General features: G+C 37.2%; 1 protein-coding gene across 1 annotated transcript; it reads right to left on the bottom strand.

Moving 5' to 3' along the window:
* On the bottom strand, positions 1 to 11,974 carry LOC129741693 (collagenase-like). Its single transcript, XM_055733439.1, has 3 exons — positions 11,672 to 11,974; positions 550 to 916; positions 1 to 494 (listed from the first exon to the last, which is right to left on the bottom strand). The coding sequence occupies exons 1-3, from the start codon at positions 11,972 to 11,974 to the stop codon at positions 1 to 3; spliced, it is 1,164 nt and encodes a 387-aa protein (XP_055589414.1).
* Between the last annotated feature and the right edge of the window lie 8,422 nt (positions 11,975 to 20,396).

Genomic DNA, 20,396 nt, shown 5'->3' with positions numbered 1-20,396 from the left:
CTACAACAAACTTCTGTTTCGAGAGTAAACATGAACTATCAAGGGACCCAAAACGGATATAATTGTTGTCTCAAGTGTTCGACCCGATGATGTGACTCCATTGATCCATTCAACGTAATAGCTGATCCGGGCATATCCTGCCGGCCTACCCGATGAACATCCATTTGCGGAAACGAATGAAGCGACTCCAATTTGCAAACTGGTTTCGTTTTCCTGAATGGTCAACGGGCCTCCGGAGTCTCCAAAACATGGACTCTGGCTAAGATCATCTGCCCCACTAGCACATATCGTTGAATCAATCACCAAAAACGGCCCATAAACGGTATAACATTCGTCGTTCGAGATAACTGTAACATCGATCCAGTTCAACTCTTGCGATGGCCCATTAAGGTTAGTGTCTACGGTAGTTCCAAAACCAGAAATGGTTGCTCGCTTTCCCTCGAATGTTTCTCCAAAGCGGCCCGGATTAGGTAGAGCAATCGGTTTGATGTTAGCTTCGAAAAAAATCGGAACTTATTACATTGAAATATTAAAATAAGAAAAACTCACGAGAGTTTTTTGGGGCCGGCGTCTCAAGCAATATCAATCCAACGTCATTGTTCAGATTATCGTTGTTGTAATATGGATGTGCGATATAATGAGTGGATTGCCCCACAAACTCCGGCTGATTGCGATTGATAGTTCCCATGAATGCGTAGAATCGAGCTGCTCCGATTACGCAATGGGCAGCCGTCAATACCCAATCGTAGGTAATCAACGATCCTCCACATGCTTGATCAAAACGTCCTTGGATGCGGAGCCAAACTTGATACGGAAATCGACCAACAGGAGCGGGATGTCCATTGACGATTCGGGAATCCCTTTCTATACTCTGGGCTTCACGAACAGGAATCGCACTTTCAAATGGGAGTCTAGCCTGTCGAGTAAAGAGGTTAGTGTTTAATAATGCTCAAAGTGATCCTAACGAATGCTAATTCATCTTAACACACGTTAGACAAAAAAGCAGTATTAAAACGCCTTTCATCGTGGAATCGGTGCCAGACTTTGCCTTCAAGTTGGATTAAGACTAATCGGAGGGCTTTTGATAGCACCAAAAACCCAAATATGTATATTCAATCGTCGTCGACCACGATTAGATAAGTTAATATGATGTCAGTGCGCACGGATTGAATGGATTATTAAAGAATATTTAAAAACAACAGTCTGGCTGGCATGACTTTGCTTTTTGTTTTCTTCGAAGAAATAAACTTATCAAAATTCGTAAGTTGAAGAAAGGAAGACGCATGCCACTATAGGTACTAGCTCTTTGATTAATGTTGACCAAGCGGATCGCGTTACAATTCGTTCGCGCGACCATAGAACATCTTCTGCCCTGAATACATCCGCTATAGTAAATAATAATGAAATTGTGGCTTATTGTCAAAATTTTAACAGAATGCGAAGTGCATCGAAATTGAATATAATTTATAAAAATTTAGCAGCTAGTAGTTATACTATAATTTTGGGAACAGAAACAAGCTGGGATGTAAACATAAAGAGCGAAGAAGTTTTTGGTTCTAGTTTCAACGTGTTTAGAGATGATAGAAACTTTCTTCTTTCTGACAAGAAATCTGGCGGTGGTGTGGTTGTGGCAATCAGCTCTGTCTTCGATTCTGAGCTCATTCCTACGACTAAACACAAAGAATTCGAGCAGGTGTGGGTCAAAGCCCGCATCTTCAATGAAACGCATATTTTTGGGTCGATTTACTTTCCGCCAGAATATGCCACTAAAGAATATTTTCAAAGGTTTCTGTTTGACATTACTGAAATGTTCGCAAATTTTGAGCCCGAATTTAAAATACACCTTTATGGCGACTTTAACCAATCAAGTCTCCAATTCTTAATTGATGAAGATAATGAAAGCATTCTCTTGCCGATCTGTGGTGATAATGAAACACTGCAAATTCTTTTTGATAATCTGGCTTCTTTGTGTCTTAATCAAATAAATCATGTAAAAAATGCCTGTAGTCGATATCTGGACTTATTATTTTCCAATTTGACTGATGATTTTTGTGTTGTAGAAGCTTCAGATCCAATTTGGAAAAACGAGGTCTTCCACACTGCTATCGAATTCTCAATCATATGTCCTGATCAAAAACGTTTACCAGATGATTACGAGTTTATAGAGACGTTTGACTTTTTTCATGCTAACTATAATATGATTAAAACAAAATTACAAGTTGTTGATTGGCAAACAATATTCCGAGCTGAAAACTCAACAGACAATCAAGTGGAGATTTTTTACAAAATTCTTGGTAATATTCTCAATGAATACGTTCCAACAAAATTAAAGCGACGAACAAATAATAACAAAAATCCGCCATGGTTCACGAAAGAGCTTGTGCATTTAAGAAATAAAAAGCAGAAGGCACATAAAAACTGGAAAAAGAATCCATCATTAGTCACTAAGTTAGAACACCAAGAAGCCAGTAATCGACTAGCAATACGCTTAAATACTTCTTTCCAAGACTATAATATAAAAATTGAGCAAAACATAAAATCGAACCCAAGAAACTTTTTTAGATATGTCAATACAAAATTAAAAAATAATAGTTTTCCATCTCGCATGCACTTTGGCAGCATAGAAGGTCAAAATTCCGACGAAATTTGTAATCTATTCGCCGACTTTTTCCAAAATGTTTACACTAGTTTTTCCGAGCAAGATCGTGATACCTCGTTTTTTAGTTATCTCTCTGATTCAACGGTACTTACTGTAGTAGAATCAATTTCCTTTGAAGAAATATGTAAAACCATTTCTTCCTTAGACAGCACTAAAGGGCCCGGGCCTGATGGAATTCCTCCACTTCTTTTAAAAAATCTAGTAAATGAACTGAGTATGCCATTGTTTCTTCTATTTAACTCTTCATTGAAATCAGGTGTTTTTCCTCAAGTATGGAAAGAATCATTTCTTGTACCCATATTCAAGTCAGGAAAAAAATCTGACATAAACAATTACAGGGGCATAGCCATTTTATCGTGCATACCAAAACTTTTCGAAGCTATAGTGAATGCAAAAATATATAACCAAATTAAAACACTCATTACTGAAAAGCAACATGGATTTGTTAAAGGAAGATCTACAGCCACTAATTTACTCGAGTTTGTTACCTATAATATTAGCTGTATGGATCGCGGTAATTCTGTACAGGCTTTATACACGGACTTCAGTAAAGCTTTTGACAGAATTGACATCCCCATGTTAATTTTTAAATTAAATAAACAGGGTTTCAGTTCACACCTACTTAAATGGATAAGGTCCTATTTAACGAACCGCTCACAAGTTGTTAGATTTAATGGTTCACTTTCAAAAAGTATCTCCGTTACTTCTGGTGTGCCTCAAGGCTCCCATCTCGGCCCCTTATTATTTATTTTATACGTAAATGATATAACTTGTCTTCTCAAGCAGTCAAATGTGCTAATTTATGCTGATGATATGAAACTTTATATGAAAGTGAATAGCGAAGAAGACTTTAGAATCTTTCAAAACGAAGTTAATGTATTTAACAAATGGTGCATTAAAAGTCTGCTCAAACTTAACGTGGCAAAATGTTCAAATATTGTATTTACCAGAAGAAAATGTCAGTCATATGAAATTGTCAAATTGGGAGATGATCCTGTCGAGAGAGTCAACAAGATTAGAGACCTTGGAGTTATATTGGACTCAAAACTTACCTTTGTAGATCACTACAACTCAATAATCCAGAAATCAAACGGTATGTTAGCATTTATAAAACGTTTCAGTTATAATTTTAAAGACCCATACACAATAAAAACATTGTACACAGCTTATGTTAGATCTATTCTTGAGTATTGTAGCGTTGTGTGGTCGCCTTTTCAAATTTTACATAAAAACCGTTTGGAATCAGTCCAGAAACAATTTGTTCTATTCGCTTTACGAAATTTAGGATGGTCTCAGAACCAATTACCTAGCTATGAATCACGTTGCCTGCTTATAAACATGGAAACATTAAGTGTAAGAAGAGAGTTTGCTGCAATCTGTTTTGTAAACGACATAATTAATCAGCGCGTTCAGTCTGCTTATCTACTAAATCAATTAAACTTTTATTGTCCTTGCCGTCATTTAAGAACAAGAAATCTTTTCATTATAACCTCTACTCGAACTGATTATGGAAAATATAGTCCTGTTAATTGTTTAATGTATAGTTATAATAAACATTATGAGAATATAGACTTAACTATGTCAAAACAGCAGCTGAAAAAAGGTTTTTACGGTAACAGGCACCGAAGAACCTGACTTTGTAAATGTAAAGAAAAATTATTATTATTAAGCTTATTTGAACATTGTAATCTCTAGGTTTAAGTTATTATATATATGTAGCCTACACTGTTTGGCGGAATAAATAAATAAATATTCTTATACGTTTATTAAGAAAGATACTGATATTATGAGTTAATAGAAAACTTTAACTATAAAGTGCGCAACTTAGTTCTCGTTTTTTATCAAAACTCTTTAACCATGTTGTTGGTCAATTTTGACATACATATGAAAAGCGTCAGAAATTAAACTGGTTTGGTTAAATGGGGTAATTTTGAAAAAAATTACACAGTTTTCTATACTAACAGCTTAAACAAGTATTTCCTAAATCCGGGTATCCGGGCCAGGTCGAACTAACCTTGAACAGATAAAACCGAGCAATGTGGAATGCTTGCTTTAGACTGGGTTTATATTTCTTCTTTTCTGGCTAACAAATTTCTGGCTTAAAAACGGATTTATTAAAAATCGATTAAAAACAACTTTAAAAACGGATTAAAAAACGAAAATCCAGAATAATGACGAAAACACATGGACCAGAGATTTTTCTCGCTTACAAAATTATATTTTTACGAAAAATAGGTCCATTCCCAGTTTTCTCATGTTTTAAAGCTTCTCTTAGCTGTAGTTTTCAACAATTGCTTGTTAAACAGTTGCCTTAAGTTTAGCTTGTTAAATTAAAATATTTTGATAAACTCTGCGCAAAATGTAAATAATATAATGGTTAGCTTTCGTTTAATGCTTATTTAAAAAAAAACATCTGAGAGTAGGGTTGCTTTTAAGAGGGTTAGTAAAATAAAATTTCTGATTTTTCCGAAAAAAGACACAATTAAAAATTGACATGTATGCTTAACCAAGACAGGCAAAAACATATTTTTCAATTATTTTTCCGTTAATGTATATACATTCTTTAAAAAAGTTTGAATAGAAAAATGAAAATTTTTTAAATGAAAGGAATAAATTTAATTTTTTTGTGATAAACTTTAAAAAAATTCAATAAACAATACACTTTGATAGACTTCTAATTGCACGTCCCTATTTTAACTGAAAACAACTCAAAACCCCATTCAACCCCAGATAATCAAATTTCTATTGATTTCCTGTGAGTGATTTTGAATGTGAAAAGCCAAATCCTCACCGCCCTCTAGCATTTCAAACGCCCCCAAAATTCAATTATTCTATTTCTTCAATGTTTTGGTCTTTCCACCTATCAACCTCTCTACTTTGAATATCATAATTTGCCAATATTCCAAAATACAATAAGAGAATATAGAAAAAGAAAGCTGAAGGCTGATTAACTAATTAACCTACATAAAAACTGAAAACTGATTTTGAATCTTTTTGTTAACCTATATATTCAAAGAAGGATAGAAATTTTGCAAAGGTTTTGTAGTTTCAGAGATACAATAGTTTAGAAAAAAAACAAACTCTACAAATTTTAGAAAATGGTGCAAAAGGTAGTTTTGAATATTTAAAAAAAAAGAATATTAAAGTTACAATCTTATAAACAATTTTTTTTAAGACTGCTATACGTTTTGCTTTAAAAATTTCTAAGATGCATTTTGGTTCAAAAGATCTTTGAAATTTCGTCAAATTTCTGAATTTTCATCTCAATCTGGGAAAAAATGAACGCTCATATTACTTTGTCTCAGAAGTAGAATAAAATTAAATGCATATTTCAACTCAACACACCCAAACCAGTCAAAACCATTTGTTTGCATATCGAAAAAGGTGAATTATATTGCCTTGGGCTACCAGAAATTGATTTTTCATTTCATGATTTTTCAATTATATCCTAAAAGTAAATTTAAAAAAATTGGAAATAATATGTCCATTATACCGCTGCAAAAAATGACTTTTTTTTCTCCCATATGTTTTCTCGATGCCTATTGAGTCACTTAACTTCAGTGTAAAATTTTGCAAAATTTGGTTGATTCTTGAGTTAGCACAACACGTTTCAATTTTGTGTGAAAATTTGTTTGAAAGAAGAAATTTTCGCACATTAAATCATCCAGAAAATTCCAATAAGCTTGAAATAAAGTTGGTCTTTAATTTTTGGTTTTGACTATTCTTAAGCTTTATATTTTGCTAACATGACAAGCAGCTTTAAATTTCATATAAAAAGTTATTACCATTTCAAAATAAAAAAATCTGAATCCATTGAAAAGCATTTAAAAAAAAGGAGACTTTTCTTGCTTGAGCTTTTAATAATTTAATGAAATGTTTTTGTAAATGTTATACAAATCAATAAATTTCCTGGCTATGCAAAGCAATTTTTTGAGATTTTTTACCTTCATCCTACGGTTTCACAGCTTTCAAACAAGCAGTCAAACGCTAAAATTAAAAAAAAAATTAAAAAAAAATTGTGTATAACATCGAATATCATTCCTGCGGTAAAAGTTAGGTTTGTAGTTTGTTGACATGAATTGTACTGCAAGAATCAAAGAATAATTTTCATTCAAAGTTATATTTTTTTTGGAATTTCAGTACAGCTCTTGCGATTTTTGAATGAAAAATTTTGATTTCCCTAACAAATTTCCATACAAAATTAAAAATCGTTGCACTAATTCAGGACTGGATGGATCGCTTCCAAAATTTAAATTGTTATTTCTGGCAGCAAAAACATCCAAAAAAGTTACGGGAGGTGTACAAATTGAGGAATTTGAAATTTTCATACAAAGCTTGCAGCGGTCAAATGTCCATCAAAAAAAAAAAACTTTTCACGTTACTCACAAAGTATCTGTTGCAAATTTCCTACCTTTCGAAATAATGGGCAAAAACTTCAATACATTCATTCCAGATTTTATAAAGTTTTAAATCTTGGATAAGAGTTTGAAATTCAAGAATAAATCAGAGGAAGTAGAGTTCCAAAAGCAATGGACATCAGCATTACATATCTTAATTTTAATTCAAAATTAAATCTAAGTTTTGAAATAAAATTCTTTGAGAAAAATTTAAAATTTAAAATGAACTTCAGAGTAACACACACGATATTTCCGGTTCAATGTACTGAAAAATATATCAGAATTACACTAAAATATAAAATTTTTGAAATTTGTTTTTTATTCATAGCGAGATGTTTTAAAAAATTATCTCAAATATTTATTTTTTCGAACGTTAAGTAGGAAATGAGAATCTATTTTCGTTGTGTCTACCTTGCGTTAACCTTAATATGGAGAAGCTCAGAAAAAATAGAAAGTTTAAAGATTTTACAAAATGTTCTTCTTTTTAACAACAAGTGTATTATATACTTTCATTTAATACATGGTGGAAACGCAGGTTTCAGTGGTGGAATAGTGTTATCTTTATTCATGTTTATCTTTACTCATTCCAGAAATGAACGCATAATAAATAAACAAATTCAGTCTTATAATAACAGTATGAATTTGCTAAATCGATTTAAGTCAAGATTCATGGCACACTATAGCACGATGTCGGAAATGTTGAAAGTAATCGATGACATTCAAAATCTGGTGGATAAGAAACAAACTGCCATTCTATTGATGATAGATTTTTCTAAGGCTTTCGATAGAGTTTCGCACGTTAGTTTACTGAAGAAATTATCCTCTCAATTCCAATTTTCACGCAGTTTTATTTCTCTTATACAATAATATTTAAATAATCGAACTCAAATTGTTTTTACAGGAAATAATCAACAGATCCGGCTAACGTTTTATCAGGAGTGCCACAAGGTTCCACTCTGGAGCCCTTATTCTTCTCTTTGTACATCAACTACTTAGAAAACGTTTGCTCAAATTCCAACATTCATTTATTTGCTGATGACGTGCAAATCTACATTTGTTAATCAGAAGCCTCACCATACCAAGTAATTAACTTGATGAATATATACTTACGAAGCGATTTTCAATGGATGGTCCATACATAATTCGTTACCTATTAACAATGATAAAACCAAATCATTATTTTTTCCTTCGACCTTCGACTTGACCAATACCCCACAATTAGTCCTCGGGAATCAAAATATGAGTATGTCGAAAAAGCAACAAGCTTAGGTGATCCTATTCAAAGAGATTTACAGAGGAATTCATTCGTAAATGCTCAGTGTACCAAAATATATAATGTTTTACGAACTCTTAGACTTGAAACAAGTATTCTTCCTTCGGCCATTACACTAACTCTTTTTAAAGCACTTATCCTTCCACGCTTCATCTTCGGGGTTGAATTCCTGTTACAAGCTACAGCAATGTTAATGAATCGTCTCCGCTTTGCTTTGAATTGTTGTGTTCGCTACCTATATTCAATTTGAATCGATTCCACAGAGTAAGCCATCATCACCCTCAACTGTTGGGGTGTTCTATTAAATATTTTTTTATAAATATAGAGCTTGTATTTTTTTTTTGCACAAAATCGTTCACAAGGGTAAACCAGCTTATCTCAATGTGAAAATCATTAGTTCTCGTAGTTCTCGAGTAATATTTTTCATTATTTCGCTTCATCGTACCGAGTCATATGGACGTATGTACCATTTTTGTCAAGGATTTAGTTATTTGGAATCAGCTTCCAAATAACCTACGAAACTGTAATTCTGTTTCAACTTTCAGACGAGATTATAAAATTTCCTTAAAATAAGAAACCAGTATTTTTTATAGATTTTAGAGATTTTATAATGTTATAGAATTGTTAGTTGTCCAGAACACAAATCAGAGAATGACCTTAATTTATACAAAGCAGTGCAAATTGTAGTAATTTATGAAGAATTTAATTATCTTAAACTACATGATGATCAGTAAAAATAAATAAATAAATAAATACTCATTTCTGTATGAGTACTTTAATACTCTTACCCAGAATATCTGGCAACACTATTGTGTTACCACGAACCCATTTTAAGTAGTCTCGTTAAACCGTGTAATGATGTAAACATTTGTACCGTATTTTTCATCATCACTTGTCATCAGCAATCATTGCTTTATTGTTCTCGATTGCGAATTGGACATAGCAAGAGGAACCAAAACAAACAATGTTTTGGTTCTGCTCTTGGCAGCAGATTGAATTTTTATCAAAGGATTTCGAAAAAAACTTTATATTGAAAAAGATTTGATTTCATCTCTAATTTTGATTTCTTCCTGATTTAGTTCAATGAAATCAAATTGGAGGAGAAGGGGCAGTGAGCAGGACTCCCCTCCCCCTCACGATATGAACTTTTTTTCACTACTAATTAATGTTGGTTTTTTGGCCGATTTTTGACTATTTCTCAAACCATCTCCCCTCCTCCTCCCCCCCCCCCCCCCACACCTTCAAGAGTGAACTCTAGGACCGCGCCTGGTGGAATCCGGTTGAATATTATGTATTCATTCTCTGCTAACAATGTAGATCTAAACCAAACAAGTATATGATACATGGCCGTAGGAACGGGGGGGGTTTTGGGGGTTAAACACCCCCCATGAGGGTCCAAAAACGCAAGGGAGGTATTCTACTCTACACTCAAAATTTTAAATTCATAATCAAATTATGATAATAGAGTAAAGTTATTCAAGAGTATATACTATACTAAGACTTATGCCAAAACCTCAAAAATCCATCCAAAGTTCAAAATTCTGCTACAGTTTTTCAAAACTTTCTCATTTGTTCATAGAATAAGGTTGCCAGAACTACCTTATCATAGAAATTCAGGTCCAAATATTAAATTTTAAATTAAACCCCTTTTGGAGGTTCCACTTCCATATTCCCATAACCAAAATTTTATTTCTACATATTTTCGTATTTTTTATTCTGTATCAAGCTCTGGATTCTTGATTTTCAGTTCGAAAAATCATAAGAAATTAGGAATGAAAAGCTGCTTTGAAATCCTGGTTCAAATTCGGTTTTGCATTTCATATCAATTTAAATCATGTTTATCGAAAATCATATCCATTTTCGATATATTTTGGTTATATTTCTGATATATTACATTATGATATAATTATGATATTATAATGATAATTTTGATTTTTCGAAAATGAAAGAAAGAAAAATTTTGTTCTAAATTCAAATTCGAAGTTCTAAAACTTTATTCTAACACAAAACATTAAACATCCAAATTCATCATTTGAAACTCAAATTCAAATTCATCATTTGAAATTCACATGTTAATTCAGAATTACAAGACAGATTGAAAATAAATAATTTAAATAAAGGAATTAGGAATAAACCTGCATTACAGAATTTATTTAAAAGATTCATAAATGAGGGCTCTGAAACTTGGCTCATAAAATTCTGATTTGGAATTAAGATTCGGAAATCGTATTTTTTGTACTTTTCAAAAATCGTACAGAAATTCTGAAACAGATTCAGAGTTCAATTTTTGAATTCAGGTTCAGAATTCAGATTGAAAATCCAGAAAAATGTGAGTGAGTTTTTCAATCAACATAAAATTGTTGAGGAATTCAAGAAAACATGAACTTAAAAATTTGCTTGTCAATTCAATTTCCAGATTTAAAATATTTTAATCAGTATAGGTTTGTACACATAATTAAGATGAAAATCTTTAATTTGGGTAAATTTTCTAACTTTTGTTTTATGCAAAACATTCCAAATTAAATTTAAAAAATCATCCACCGGAATTTCAGTATGTTATTGATTCTTTATGAAAAATATGTGCTTTTAAAGAAATATATACCTGATCTTCACATAAAAAAACTGCACAAAATTTTATATTTTCTCAACATTTTTAACATTACAGTTTTTTTAAGCCAAATTTTAAATTAAAGTCATAATTTTAGTTTCATCAAGTTTGCATCAAGCAAATGTTTTTTTTTTTTTGGAAAATTTGATTTATTGTCATCAAAGGTTAGAATCTTGGAACTTGCAAAAGGGTTTGGAAGATTGAGCTTGTTTGATTTGAGAATAGAATAAGCTTTTTTTTTAGAGAAAATTGAAGGCTTCCCCAAAATGAACTTATTTTATGCTCAAGTCGAATAACTTTAATTTACCAGATTCTTAAACAAATTCAAACATTTTAACCATCGATGAAAGCAAATTCCATATTTTGTTTCTTAATGTTTCATTATAAATATCTAGCTCACCCTTTAGGTGGACCATTTTTCTAAAGTTATGATTTCACGCGAAAACTATCATTGAGTACATAAAAATGAATCATCATAAAACATAATTTGTTTTTATTATTTTTAATCGTGCTTTGTTGGGCAAAAAATCATATATAATAATCAGTCACCAAAACCCCCCCCATGAGTCGGTTCTTCCTACGGCCCTGATATGATATATCAATATTGATATGTAAAAAAGTTCTCGAAGAAGTCGAGAAACTTGGCTTACAATCCGATGTTAGGAACAAGAAAGGGTAGAACTTGTTGAAGTCATCCTCCTGGAGGCACTTGAAAATTTCCCATTGCCGACAACCCATAATGCACTTAACTTGAACCAGGAAAGTCCTGCAGTCTGCAATAGTCCATCCATGTCATCAGTGTAGAACAGATTTTCCAGAGCAACGAATGGCTTCTGGTCATGTGGGATTTCTCTCAAGTAGTTGGTACACACTATGCCGACAGGATGGGCGGATGAACATTTCATACTAGATGCACTCTTAGAGTGTAGTGGAATCGTTCTAATCTTCCCTAACCACAAAATCTCCTCAACCTCAACACCCCAATCTGGAGACCACCCGATGCGATGCCATAGTTGGACAGTCCTCGTTGTCGTCATCATTCCAAAGTCAAGAATCTGTCCGACTAGTTCAACCGCCCCAAGTCCATGTAGAAACGGCTTGTATGTTTGCTGGCCTCAACTTGGTTTTCTGGTGCTGGTCAAAAAGTGTCGTCCCGTTCGGTGGTCAAAAAGAAGAAGCCAGTGATGTCTCGGTCTCTTGGGGAAAGCTAAACACCAGAAAATGGCCTCATTCACACAGCCATTGAAATGACACGTGGATGATACGTGCTGTAGGCCAGCTTGCCGGCACTATGCAGGGTCAAGGAATCCCCTCGGGTAGGGGTGAAAAAATAATTGATTTAACTCGGACATTAGGTATCAATTAAAAAATATATAACGATATTTTTCTTTGGATTATTAAAATACAGAAAATATTAAGCATTAACAAAAATATTTATATAAATATATGAATTTTTATTTAAAAAAATGTCACATATTACGCTTGAATTTGAGAGGGCTTTCTTTCAAATGTTTTGTTTATTTCATTTTATAATTTCAATTTAAGATTGTTGAAATGAGTAATTCAACGCAGGTTTCAGTGGTGGAATAGAGTTATCTTTATTCAGTTTCGTCAGTGAGGTCATTAGAATACAACCATATTAATTAGCGATAGCTAATTGTCACTTCCATATCTTATATTCCCTAACTGGGAAAGTACTCATTTCTTAATGAGTACTTTGCTATTCTTACCCAGAATATCTGGCAACACTGTTGTGTTACCACGAACCCAATTTGAGTTGTTTGGCTTCACAGTGTGATGATGTAAACATTTGTACCGTGTTTACCATCATCAGCTGTCATCATCAATCATCACCGCTATTGTTTCAATTGCGAATTGACTCAAAGCATGCGGAACCAAAACAAACTATGTTTTGGTTTCGCTCGAGGCAGCAGAAGTTTGCTGCTGTGCCGCTGTGCTGCTGCTGCTGTTCCAGAGGAAACCGTAAGTTTCAACACCTCCCCTCAATTCGCAGATTGAGAATGCTGAACAGCTTCGCGTGCCTCGCTCTTGGTAACGCCTTCGTGAACGCATCAGCTGGCTGATCCTCAGTAGAGATGTGTCGCAAGGATAGCTGACCGCTTCTTATGATGTCTCTGATGAAAGCATACTTCACATCCAGATGCTTCATCCACTGATGAGTCCGCGCCTCTTCCAGATACTGGATGCAAGGGATGTTGTCCTCCATTAACTTGAAAGGAGTGCTAACCACACCCAATTCACCAAGGAAGTTTGTTAACCACAAACCTTTCTTGACTGCATGGCAAAGGGCTCCTATCTCAGCTTCGGTCGACGACAGACTGACCGTCTGCTGACGTTTCGTTGACCACGAAACTAGATTCCCGAAGATCATGTAAGCGTAACCTGATACAGATCTTCGATCATCGGAGTCGTTGGCAAAATCTGCATCAGCATATCCGATGAGTGGTTCTGATTTCGCGTTTCTGCGGAATACCAACGCCGTATCGGTCGTACCTCGAAGGTAACGCAGAATACGCTTCAGGCTTTGCCAGTGCCTATCCGCCGGGCTGGCCTGGTACTTGCTCAGTGCGCTAACCGCAGCACAGATATCTGGTCTCGAAGATGTCGCCAGATATTGTAGACAACCAATCAATTCTTTGAACGGTTGTTCGGTGATAACCTCACCATCGTTCAGCTTCGTCCAGCGAACGTTTGTGTCAAGCGGTGTGCTTACGGGTTTACAATCGGCCATACCGAATCGTTGCAGAACCTTCTCGACGTATCCTGATTGCGATATCTCGATTAGCTATTCGGAAAGTCTCGCTTTATGGTCATTCCCAAGAAAGTCTTGACTTCCAGGAGATCCTTCATCTGGAATAGCCTTCCAAGCTCGGTCTTGATCCAAATAACCTCTGAAACGTCTTTTCCGGCAATCAGGATGTCATCCACGTACAGGATTAGGGTGAGTCCTCGCTTGCAGGATCGGTAAACGCAGCAGTCACTCTTCAACGGATAGAAACCAAGCTTTCTTATCTCGTCGTCGAATCGCTGGTTCCAAGCACGACCCGCTTGCTTCAAGCCGTACAGGCTTTTCTGCAATCGAACGACCTTCGATTTTCCCACGTCATCGTTTGGCAACTGCATGAAGATGACCTCTTCTAAATTTCCATTAAGGAATGCAGTTTTGACGTCCATTTGATGAACGACCATGTCTATTCGTTCGCCAACGCCAAGACGGTCCGAACGCTCTCCATCTTGGCTACCGGTGCATAGGTTTCCCAGTGATCCAATCCTGGTCTTTGGGAACACCCTTTCGCGACCAATCGAGCCTTGTAGCGACCATCGTCCTTCACGGTAAACACCCACTTGGACAGGATAGGTTTCCTATGACCCGGGGGCAAGCTAACCGCTTCCCAAGTCTTGTTCTCCTTCAGGGCTGTCATCTCCTCGTCGATGGCGACCTTCCAGGAATCCCAATCGTCCCGGCGCTTCAGCTCAGTGATGTTCTGAGGTAGCTCCTCATCAACAACAGCGGCTACGTTAGCCACGTAGCGCTGTGTAGTTCCTCTTGTTTGCTGGCTTCGTCTCAGGGCCGGTTCAGGGGTGACGGAATCTTGATCATCATCGTCATCGTCCGGGAATTCCGCGCTGCTCTCGTAGTCGCTCTCGCCGTGATCATCTACAATCACACTGTTAACCACAGTGTGATCGGGATCAGCAGGCACATCGGCTAACCGCTCAGATGTGATTTCTGTGGTTGGCACATCAGCTGACCGCTCGAATGTGTTTTCATGTGCATGAGCATCGTCTAGCTGCTCGGATGTGGGCTGTTGTTCTGGCTCATACACATCGGCTATCCGCTCAAATGTGATGGTCTCTGGTGGTTCTTTGACAGGCTTCTCGATGCCTTCCTCTGGCGCAGCACCGCCACGCACTGGCTCCAAAACGCTAATTTCGTCGAAGACCACGTTCCGGTGAATCTCGATGGATCGGCTCGAACTATTCCAAAGCCGATATCCGTTATTCGCGTAGCCCACGAAAACAAGTCGCTTGGACTTGGAATCAAGCTTCTGCCGTTTTTCCTTCGGGATCTGCGCATAGGCTGGGCACCCGAAAATACGAAGATTGCTCAGTCTCGGCCGCCGACCGAACCACATCTCAAAAGGTGTCTTGTTGTCCACAAGACCTCTAGTCGGTGATCGATTTGTGAGATACGCAGCGCACAAAACGGCTTCGCCCCACATACTTTTCGGTAGCCTGCTGCCATATATCATCGCCCTTGTCTTCTCCATCAACGTTCGGTTGGCTCGCTCGCTGACGCCATTCTGCTGCGGAGTATACGGGACCGTGAATACCATCTGAACTCCTTTCTCTGAACAATGTCTTTGAAATTCGTTGGTGATGTATTCACGCCCATTGTCGCAACGCAGCTTGCACAACTTCTGACCAAAGTGTGCAGTTGCCATAGCTTCGTACTGCTTGAAGCGCTCGAACACCTCACTCTTGTGCTTCATTAGATAGACGACCATGAAGTGGGTATAATCGTCGATGAAGGTGACGAAATACCGAAATCCATCGAACGTCGACACTTCCATGTACCCACACACGTCGGAATGCACGAGCTCAAGTGGTCTACCCGACCGAGGAAGCTCAACGTTGCAGAATTTGTTGGCCGCTTGCTTCCCTGCTAGACAGCTCTCGCACACAGCTTGGTTTTCCATTTTTGCTGGAATATGGCTGATACCCTCAACCATATTATCCCGGACCATCTTCTGTATCGCTCCAAAGCCAAGATGTCCGAGTCGCATATGCCACTGTTTGTACTTCGGTTGGCTTCCAAGTAAGGCTTTCCGCCTGATTTTAGGGCTCCACAATAAATCCACACAGTACAAGTTGTTCAGGAGTTTTCCTTGGGCGAAAACCTCCCCTGAAAACTCAAATTGTACTTGTTTCCCGAGAAAACTAACCCTTTTCCCGTTCTCGGTACACTTGCTGACCGAAAGTAGATTTTCGTCTAGCTCTGGTATCAAAAGTACATTGAACAGTATAATTGGAACAATAGACTTCCCAACTACACTGCTCAGATGCATTGTTCCAGTCCGCTTGGCTTTCAAGCACTCGCCAGTCTTTGCTGTGGTGATGATGTATGGCTCTGCCAGAGTTCTGACATCAACCAACAGGCTCTGATCTCGAACCATGTGTTGCGTTGCACCAGAATCGACAACGAATCGAACCTTGCGTTGCTTCTGGTGGCTGATAGCCTCAGCTTGCGAGTGGTGAATATTTTTGGCAGACTGTTTTCTGGTAACCCCAGAAAAACAACCTCTTTTAGCCAACAACACCATTTCTCGATTACTTCGAGCATTGGCTGGGTTTGACAGCATGGGGCGGTTTAAGTCGCTGGTGACTAACCGTAGCCCACACAACCTCTGCCAAAAATCAATCAACTGCTTCCAGCTGTGCTCGAGCATGCTAACAGCAATGCACAACCAGAGCACGAGAGTAACCCTCTCGGCTAGCAGCTCCAGCCAACTCCTCCAGGGTGTTCCCGGGGGTGGACCTTCGGACTTTCGCGCTGCCCGGTTGCGGATCCAGAGACTCCTCCCGGCCGTCGGACGTGAGCTCACGCATGCAAACCGCAGCGTGGCTCGTGACGGCATCGAGAGTAACCCTCTCGATCCGCGAACCTTCCCGGGCTCGACCGCTGGCGGCACCTCCTGGCTGGCATGGGACATCTCGCTGCCTGGTAGTTTTCCGGCTGGTCCCTCTGGGCTGGGTCGTCTCGGCGCAGGCTGGTCCTACTGGCTGGTGGCCCTCTTCTTGGTGGTCCTCTGGCTGCTGGCTGCTCCACTTGCTAACCGCAAGTTAAATACTTGAGAGTACCCCTCTCGAACTAACTCGAAATTTCCGAATCCAGATGTATCTGGGCCCATAACCTGTTGATGTAAACATTTGTACCGTGTTTACCATCATCAGCTGTCATCATCAATCATCACCGCTATTGTTTCAATTGCGAATTGACTCAAAGCATGCGGAACCAAAACAAACTATGTTTTGGTTTCACTCGAGGCAGCAGAAGTTTGCTGCTGTGCCGCTGTGCTGCTGCTGCTGTTCCAGAGGAAACCGTAAGTTTCAACAAAGATCATTTTAAGTTTTAACCATCCTTTATGGTTAAAAAAAACAGGACAGTTAGGCGATTAGGGTCATATATTTAGACCCGGACTGCAGCAGCTTCAAAACTACTAGATCGATTTTCTTTAATTTTACCATTTTGAAATCGTCTACATGTTCACTATGTAGAAAAAAAACATTAAAAATTTGTTGATTTGGATTAAAAGATTTATTTGAAGATTTGAAATTCTTGCGTTACTTGAAGTGTCCTATATAATTCAATATAATATTATGTAGCTGATCCCGTACGAACTCCGTTTCGCTTTCAACTTTTAATACACGATGATGGAGTTAATTGGGGCATGATTCAGAACCAATATTGAACATTTTTAACATTTTCGTCAGCCTAACGCAAATAAACTACAAGTAAATAAACACAAACAAGATTCAGCTATTATTCTGCTCATGGTTGTCCATTTCTCCCCGAGCGGCTTGAAAAATGCAACTCAGTGAACTTTTCGTTCTGAAACACTTGCCCTGCTCTGTTGCGACGCCGAGCGTTCACCCAATCAAAGAGCAGAGAAGCCTTCGCCAGGGTGAGAGCAAGAGAAAAAAATCAGCAAACTAAGTGTAGGGGAGCAGCGCTGAATCTACTCATTTGGTTTGGTTCTTTCCCAACGAAAAAAAGAAGAAGTAGAAACAATATCGTTTCGTGTTGTTTATTTGCCTACTGCGGTAGGAAGTAAAGGAAAAAAATGCACTTCAGTTGTGTGTTTTGGGATTTCTCCTGCTCTCACAATAGTGCTGCTATTGGGGCACCCGTTTCGCCCGGCACTTGGCTTCGGCTATGCTCGGAAACGAGTGTAGAGCATTTCGGAAGGAAGTGTGGTGCTCTGAAAATTGAAGCAGATAACAGTGCGATTTACACAGCGCGCGGTTGGATTTGAGAAGTGCTGACCAACCATGGTTCTGCTGATAGAGCAGACGAGGAGTGAAAGTGATTGAGAAATTCATAACAGAAATGTAAGTTTTTTTAATCGTTAAAAAGCTGTAAAACTTTTTTTAGTGATTATCTTTGAATACATTCTACATTGTTAATGAATTTGTTTATTTATTTTCGAAAAATCATATTTTCTACAGGAATTTTAGTTCTAGGTCCAATGAAAGTTACCAGTTCAGTACCAGAATAGGAACAGTAGGTTAAAAGATGGGAATCTTGACTATCCATATCTTTGAGAATCTTTCAATAACGGTGAAACCTATGTTGAAAATTCTCATTGATATTTGCAGATATGATCATTAACTGTATATAAATTTCCTGAAAAGTATACATCTTCTGTCCATTTATGAGAAAAACATGATTATTTAAAAACCACCGCTTAAAGGATCCAAAGAAGGGCAGATAACCCTATATATGTAACAACGATTATATCATAAAAAATTGAACACATAATATGGACGACGTCTGACCCGAAATTGGACTACGGAGATGGATTGTTCATCCCAATTTACTCCTACAGTCAATCGCTAAATTGATCGTACACCCATTATTTATTCTTGAATTTTGAGTTTTCGGGGTTTAACAGAAAATAAATACAAACAACTTTAATCCATTAAAAACTACCTCCTTTTTACTCTTTAACAGTGAAAAGGAAAATACAAATTATTATTACATTTTCACTTCATATTTGGAAAAACAACAAAAAATACACCATTTCAGACTTGGCAAAACTGATCGTACAGCACTACTTTTTCATAAAATTTCAATAAAAATCAATTCATAGAAAGTAACAAATATTTAAAAAAAAACAACCAAATTAATTTGGTTTTACCGTTTTTGACGTCTAGCACTGCTTTCAAGCGTCGTGGCATTGATTCAACGAGGTTTTTGGTCACACTAGATGGAATGTTCTCCCAGATCTCCTTATTCGCCGTTCAGAGTTCTGACATGTAGCTAGAATTTTTATTTTTCAGGCGATTCTTGTCCTCCATCCAGAGGTGTTCTATCGGATCCAGATCGGGAGACTGCGGAGGCGTTTTTAGTTGTTTAGGAGTATTATACAGAAACCAATCCCGTACGACAATAGCGGCACGTTAGAGGTCATTATCTGATTGGAAGTAGTCCAATTTATCCACGGAAGGCTGCACGCTACGCTTAAGAATGTTCAAATAACCCATCTTGACCATCGTTGAGTTAATTAGTTCCATGGTTCCAGGTCCAGAGGCCGACATTGAACCCCACAACATCTAGTTGCCGCCACCGTGTTTTACAGTTGGGACCAAATTCTTTGGCTGAAGCTCCATTCCATGTTTTCTTCACACCATTTGCCAAACATCCGATCCGAAAAGGTTTATTTAAACTCCCGTGTGGAAATTTTTCATTCCAATCCAATGTATGATAACGTCAATTCCGCAAAAACATTAAATTATATGGACGATCCCCCGACCCTGGATTTGCTGCATGGAATCGATTGCTAGTCCCTTAAAACCACAAAGTAAAAATTTTCATTTCAACGTCAATATCGCAAAAACAATGAAATGTTAATATGGACGTCCCCTTTTGCTGACCGCATACACAAAATTTTACTCTTGAAATCGAATGTTCATTCGTGAAAACTTCCATGTGCCATTAATTATCTCATTCCGATTCCAGCTAACATGAAATCGTACTAGAAATGACAACATAAGTCGTTTAAATTGAGATTGCTCGTGGCTATCGTACAAATGTTTGTTCTGAGTGATATTTCATGATACATTTACGACTTCTTCCGTAAAACATTTCAAATCGAGTAAATGATAACTTGGTTCGTAAATATGTAGTCAAAAAGCATCAATTTGTTCAGATTTACGACGAACGGGCGGAACTTAAATTGACACTCAATCGGGTCTCTTCTTCTCTTCTCGATTCGAACAAAATATGCGTGATGGAACTTCAACATCTCTTATAGAACTACAGCTCGACTCTCAAGCAACTTATGAGTTGGCCTTGTGGTAAGGCGCTGGCAAGCTGACTCGGAGGATTGAAGTTCGATACTCTGTCAGATCCGTTTTTTTTTTTCATTTGCCTCAAGTTGTTCATGATTGTTTATTTGCTTGTTGTAGACGTAATGAAATCTTAAATCCGTTTTGGAATCTAGTCATTATCTTAAATCCGTTTTGGAATCTAGTCATTATCGCTATATCGCCTCCACTTTTGTAGCTATATGCTATTTTGATAAATTCAATACGATTATTCCTTTTGGTATAAGCGTTTCTAAATTCCTGTTGTTTCTGCGGTATACCTAGTTAAATGTTTGCTGGGATGTAGGTATAATGACGTCAATAAGACTAAAACAGTATTTGAGTATT

This window comes from Uranotaenia lowii, chromosome 2 (genome assembly GCF_029784155.1).
Source record: "Uranotaenia lowii strain MFRU-FL chromosome 2, ASM2978415v1, whole genome shotgun sequence".
Taxonomy (NCBI): domain Eukaryota; kingdom Metazoa; phylum Arthropoda; class Insecta; order Diptera; family Culicidae; genus Uranotaenia; species Uranotaenia lowii.
This window is presented reverse-complemented; position numbering and strand designations above follow the sequence as displayed.

Excerpts from the sequence above, each read along its gene's own strand:
- LOC129741693 (XM_055733439.1), bottom strand. The coding sequence starts at position 11,974 with ATGACGACAACGAGGACTGTCCAACTATGGCATCGCATCGGGTGGTCT. Across the intron at positions 917-11,671 it reads TCAAGTTAAGTGCATTATGG|GCTAGACTCCCATTTGAAAG; the intron begins GTTGTCGGCAAT and ends TTTACTCGACAG. Across the intron at positions 495-549 it reads GCCGGCCCCAAAAAACTCTC|CTAACATCAAACCGATTGCT; the intron begins GTGAGTTTTTCT and ends TTTTTTTCGAAG.